The sequence below is a fragment of the Peromyscus eremicus genome, chromosome 5 (genome assembly GCF_949786415.1).
Source record: "Peromyscus eremicus chromosome 5, PerEre_H2_v1, whole genome shotgun sequence".
Lineage (NCBI taxonomy): Eukaryota > Metazoa > Chordata > Mammalia > Rodentia > Cricetidae > Peromyscus > Peromyscus eremicus.
In genome coordinates, this window is record NC_081420.1 from 98,562,016 (window position 1) to 98,568,015 (window position 6,000).

General features: G+C 44.9%; 1 protein-coding gene across 1 annotated transcript in view; it reads right to left on the bottom strand.

Moving 5' to 3' along the window:
* The window catches only part of Pkd1l3 (polycystin 1 like 3, transient receptor potential channel interacting), a 60,214-nt gene extending 54,529 nt beyond the window's left edge, over nucleotides 1-5,685 (bottom strand). The window contains 1 exon segment of the mRNA XM_059264034.1: nucleotides 4,172-5,685. Within this exon segment, the coding sequence (XP_059120017.1) occupies nucleotides 4,172-5,170 (999 nt within the window). The 5' untranslated portion in view covers nucleotides 5,171-5,685.
* Between the last annotated feature and the right edge of the window lie 315 nt (nucleotides 5,686-6,000).

The window sequence follows — 6,000 nt, forward strand, 5'->3', positions numbered from 1 at the left end:
TTCATGATAAAGGTCTTAGAGAGATCAGGAATACAAGGAACATTCCTAAACATAATAAAGGCAATTTACAGCAAGTCAACAGCCACCATCAAATTAAGTGGAGAGAAACTCAAAGCGATTCCACTAAATTCAGGAACAAGACAAGGCTGTCCACTCTCCCCATATTTATTAAATATAGTACTTGAAGTTCTAGCTAGAGCAATAAGACAACAAAAGGAGATCAAAGTGATACAAATTGGAAAGGAAGAAGTCAAACTTTCACTATTTGCAGATGATATGATAGTATACATACGTGACCCAAAAAATTCTACCAGGTAACTCCTACAGCTGATAAACTCCTCCAGTAAAGTGGCAGGATACAAGATCAACTCAAAAAAATCAGTAGCCCTCCTATACACAAATGATAAAAGGGCTGAGAAAGAAGTCAGAGAAACATCACCCTTTACAATAGCCACAAATAATATAAAATACCTTGGGATAATACTAACTAAACAAGTGAAGGATCTGTTTGATAAGAACTTTAAATCTCTAAAGAAAGAAATTGAAGAAGATATCAGAAAACGGAAGGATCTCCCATGCTCATGAACAGGTAGGATTAACATAGTAAAAATGGCAATCTTACCAAAAGCAATCTACAGATTCAATGCAATCCCCATCAAAATCCCATCACAATTCTTCACAGACTTGGAAAGAAAAATATTCAACTTCATATGGAAAAACAAAAGACCCAGGATAGCTAAAAGAATCCTGTATAATAAAGCAACCTCTGGAGGCATCACCATCCCTGACCTCAAGCTCTACTATAGAGCTATAGTAATAAAAACAGCTTGGTACTGACATAAAAACTGACATATGCCGGGCGGTGGTGGTGCATGCCTTTAATCTCAGCACTTGGGAGGCAGAGGCAGGCGGATCTCTGTGAGTTCAAGGCCAGCCTGGACTACAGAGTGAGTTCCAGGAAAGGCACAAAGCTACACAGAGAGAAACCCTGTCTCGAAAAACAAAACAAAACAAAACAAAACAACCCGACATACAAACCAATGGAATCGAATTGAAGACGCTGACATTAATCCATGCACATATGAACACCTGATTTTTGACAAAGAAGCCAAAACTATACAATGGAAAAAAAGAACGTATCTTCAACAAATGGTGCTGGCATAACTGGATGTCAATATGTAAAAGATTACAAATAGATCCATATCTGTCACCATGCACAAAACTCAAGTCCAAGTGGATCAAAGACCTCAATATAAATCCAGTTACACTAAACTTAATAGAAGAGAAAGAAGGAAGTACTCTTGAGTGCATTGGCACAGGAGATCACTTCCTAGAAGTACTCTTGAATGCATTGGCACAGGAGATCACTTCCTAAATATAACACCAGCATCACAGACACTGAGAGCAACAATTAATAAATGAGACCTCCTGAAACTGAGAAGGTTTTGTAGGGCAAAAGACATGGTCAATAAGACAAAAAGACAGCCTACAGAATGGGAAAAGACCTTCACCAACCCCACATCTGACAGAGGACTGATCTCCAAAGTATATAAAGAACTCAAGAAACTAGACATCAAAATACTGAACAATCCAATTAAAAAATGGGCTAAAGAGCTAAACAGATAATTCTCAAAAGAAGAATCACAAATGGCTGAAAGATTTAAAGAAATGCTCAACATGCTTAATCATCAGAGAAATGCAAATCAAAACAACTCTGAGATACCACCTTACACCCATCAGAATGGCTAAGATCAAAAACACTAATGACAGTCAATGTTGGAGAGGATGCGGAGCAAAGGGAACACTCCTCCACTGTTGGCGGGAGCGCAAACTTGTACAACCACTGTAGAAATCAGTATGGCAGTTTCTTAGAAAATTGGGAATCGATCTACCTCAAGACCCAGCCATACCACTCTTGGGCATATACCCAAGGAATGCTCAATCATACCACAAAGATACATGCTCAACTATGTTCATAGCAGCATTGTTTGTAATAGCCAGAACCTGGAAACAAGCTAGATGCCCGTCAACTAAAGAATGGATTAAAAAAATGTGGCATACATACACAATGGAGTACTACTCAGCAGAGAAAAACAATGACAGCATGAAATTTGCAGACAAATGGATGGAACTAGAAAATATCATCCTGAGTGAGGTAACCCAAACCCAGAAGGACAAACATGGTATAATTGGGTTCTAGATATAAAGCAAAGAACTATCAGACTACAATCCACAGAACCAGGGAGGCTATATAGCAGGGGGGACCCTAGGATGACTGTGGCTTATAATAAGTTTTAGTTTTACTCAATTACTGGGCAAGCCTCAATGAAATATTTCACTATTAGGATAAGAATTTATACTGTATCAAGCTGATAATAAAAAAATAAATAAATAAAAATAAATAAAATAAAAAAAAGAAAAGGGAAACCCTCAAAGTACTGTTGTAGCAGGAGGTGAGGTGCCAAACACTTCCCCAGACAGAGCAAACAGAGCAAGGCCCTAGCTTACAAAGCTTCTATATTTGAAGTCCAACCTTTACTGATTCCAGTATAAACCCAACTGCTTGTTTGAGTTCTGGAGAACAGCCCGCTTATCACACACATCTTCAAGAGACGTTTACCAAGGCCCTACTGCACTCTGCAGATGCTGTGTTAGGTAGGAAGAGAGTAGCCTGTGGGTCATGATCCCATCTGTCTTAGTGAGGGATTCTGTGGCTGTGAGGAAACACCATGACTAAAAGCCAGCTTACACTTCCACATTGTAGTCCATCACTGAAGGAAGCTGGGACAGGAACTCAAATAGGGCAGGAACCTGGAGGCAGGAGCTGATGCAGAAGCCAAGGAGGATGCTGCTTAACTGGCTTGCTCTCATGGCGTGCTCAGCTTGTTTTCCTACAGAACCCAGGACCACCAGCCCATGGATGGCCCCATCCACATACAATAGGCTGGGCCCTCCCCTATCAATCACTAATTCAGAAAATGTCTTACAGCTGGATCTTCTGGAGGCATTTTCTCAATTGAGATTCTCTCCTTTCAGCTAATTCCAGCTTGTGTCAAGTTGACATAAGACTAGCCAGCACACCACCCTCGTGGGCCACATGGTCCAATGGGTTATACCTGACTTTGTGGGAGAGGTCATTGACAGAAGGACCTGGACTGAGAATCACTGCATTGTGGCTTTGACAACTGGGGAGCAAACAAGAAAGGATGAGGATATGGGTGAGCTGTAGCTGCCACCCCATGTCCCAGCAGAGGTTGGGCTTTCCAGATGCTCTCCTAGCTATAGGCAGCTGCGGGGACACATACCTCATTTGGTATTTTAGAACCCAGATGGGCCACATCATGGCACATCTTAACATTCATGTAGCCCAGGCTGGCCTTAAACCTTCAATCCTCCAGCCTCACTTGCCTGTTTAATTTTCCCATTGTTGCACACTTAACACATACCTGGAATTGGGCAGCATTGCTAAATTCTCTTAGCGGGTTCTAGTAATTTATCTGTAAACACTTCTGGATATTCATTCTACATTTCTGGCTCCTCTTTGTTTAAGGAAAGGAGCCCCATTCTTGGTTAAAGCTATTGCAGGCTAGTCCTTCCTTGGTGGAAGACCATGTTGGGACAAGGGTGAACATCTAGCTTCCATCCCCGTGTGAAGCTGATCAGAGCAAATGGGATGTTTGAATGGTAAAGTGTCAGGCTGCATATAAACCGGGTTTGAAGTTTTAAAAGTCGGAGTGGAGAATGGGATCCTGTCAGTCACCCTGTCTCAGTGTCTCCCCCTTTTCTCCAGCACCTTTGATACAGTGGAGAGGCTAGCAGAGGTTCTTGGCCCCCTGGGGGTGGATATGTGAGTCCTAACTAAGAATGAGCCGTCAAGTGTAGCAGTGCGCACATAACCCTCGGGTTAGACTTGTTTCGTTTTTGCTTCTAGTGACAGTTCTTCTGGGAGGTGACAGGGTGACCATCAAAAGTGCTTTGAAAAGTGACTCTGGAGATGCCATGAGAGAAGGACATACGTGCTCTTCTCATGACTATTTTTCCAATACTGGTGACTGAACTCGGGCCATGCACATGCCAGGCCAGTGTTTTACCACTGAGCTACATCCCCAGGCCTTTCAGTGCCTTTCAGTGTTGTGAAGTTACCCAGTCATCTTCTGATTTCCAGGCTTACCTGATAGGCTGGACTCGGAAATGACCTTTGTGGACGGGTGGAGATGACCGCTAGGTGAGCGTCTTCCTTTGCACTTGAAGTGATGTCTGCCAAAGATCTTCCAGTGGGTCTTGTGGACTCAGGTCTGGTGACCTCTATTGCAACAGGCCATGGTGGGCTGCTGGGTGCAGGTGTGGCTGATGTCACCTGTAGTGAGCTATTGGATGCTGGTGTGGCTGATGTCACCTGTAGTGAGCTATTGGATGCTGGTGTGGCTGATGTCACCTGTAGTGAGCTACTGGATGCCAGTGTGGCTGATGTCACCTGTGGTGAGCTATTGGATGCCAGTGTGGCTGATGTCACCTGTGGTGAGCTATTGGATGCTGGTGTGGCTGATGTCACCTGTGGTGAGCTATTGGATGCTGGTGTGGCTGATGTCACCTGTAGTGAGCTATTAGATGCTGGTGTGGCTGATGTCACCTGTGGTGAGCTTTTGGATGTGGGTGTGACTGATGTCACCTGTGGTGAGCTACTGGATGCCACTGTGGCTGATGTCACCTGTAGTGAGCTATTGGATGTGGGTGTGGCTGATGTCACCTGTAGTGAGCTATTGGATGTGGGTGTGGCTGATGTCACCTGTGGTGAGCTATTGAATACCGGTGTGGCTGATGTCACCTGTAGTGAGCTATTGGATGTGGGTGTGGCTGATGTCACCTGTGGTGAGCTATTGAATACCGGTGTGGCTGATGTCACCTGTAGTGAGCTATTGGATGTGGGTGTGGCTGATGCCACCTGTAGTGGGCTGCTGGGTGCAGGTGTGGCTGATGTCACCTGTGGTGGGCTATTGGATGTGGGTGTGGCTGATGTCACCTGTGGTGAGTTATTGAATACCGGTGTGGCTGATGTCACCTGTAGTGAGCTATTGGATGTGGGTGTGGCTGATGTCACCTGTGGTGGGCTGCTGGGTGCAGGTGTGGCTGATGTCACCTGTGAGCTTCTGGTCGGAGATGTAATTATCATCTGTGGTATGACTTTTGAAGGTAATGAGGAAAATGGGAGGATGGGAAAGCACAGCGTCTTAGACTGAAAGATAAAAACACATAAAGGAAGAGGCTGAATCTTGTTTTACCAGGTGCAGCATCATTGGGGCAGTGTTCTGTCTTCACTCTGGGCCTCTCATGTCCTATGGGACAATGCTGTCACACCTCTGAGAGGACACAGTCCACACTGTACATTTAGGACAATGGATTCCCTGCCCACTATTCAATAACTTATTAAACATTTACCATGTTCTAGGCTGTGTTCTAGAGGACTAGGGGCACAGAACAAAATGAACACTGGTGTCTGGCCTCTTAGGGCCTCAATGGGAGTGGAGACTGATGGACAAATTGTATCAGGTACTGAAAACATGCTGTGAAGGAAACACCTAGGGAAGCAGATGGAGGAGAAAGACTGCACTTCAGACTGGAAGTCAGAGGTGAGAGTGAGGACAGGGAAGAAAGAAGTGGGTTCTGCCAACATGTCTGAGGACGTCTAGGGGGGCAAAGCCTGCTGGGTGCATTTGAGGAGGAAGCAGGAGGCCAAAAAAGAAAAGTGGAAGGGGACGGGGTGGATTGAGCAGTGGGGATGAGGGGCGTGTCCAGTGCCAGCAATCAGGATCCCTCTGACTCCTGTGTGAGGTCGGACAGGGAAGGAAGGGGCAAAGGACCTGGAGAGATGAGGAGGCCTAACGGAGTGGTACAGACTTCGTTGTCTCCCTCAAGGCAGCCTTTCAAGGGATGTCAGCTTGGGAAATGCCAAGAAGGGAATTGTATTTCACCTTCATCTTTTTATGTTGCTCAAAACACTTC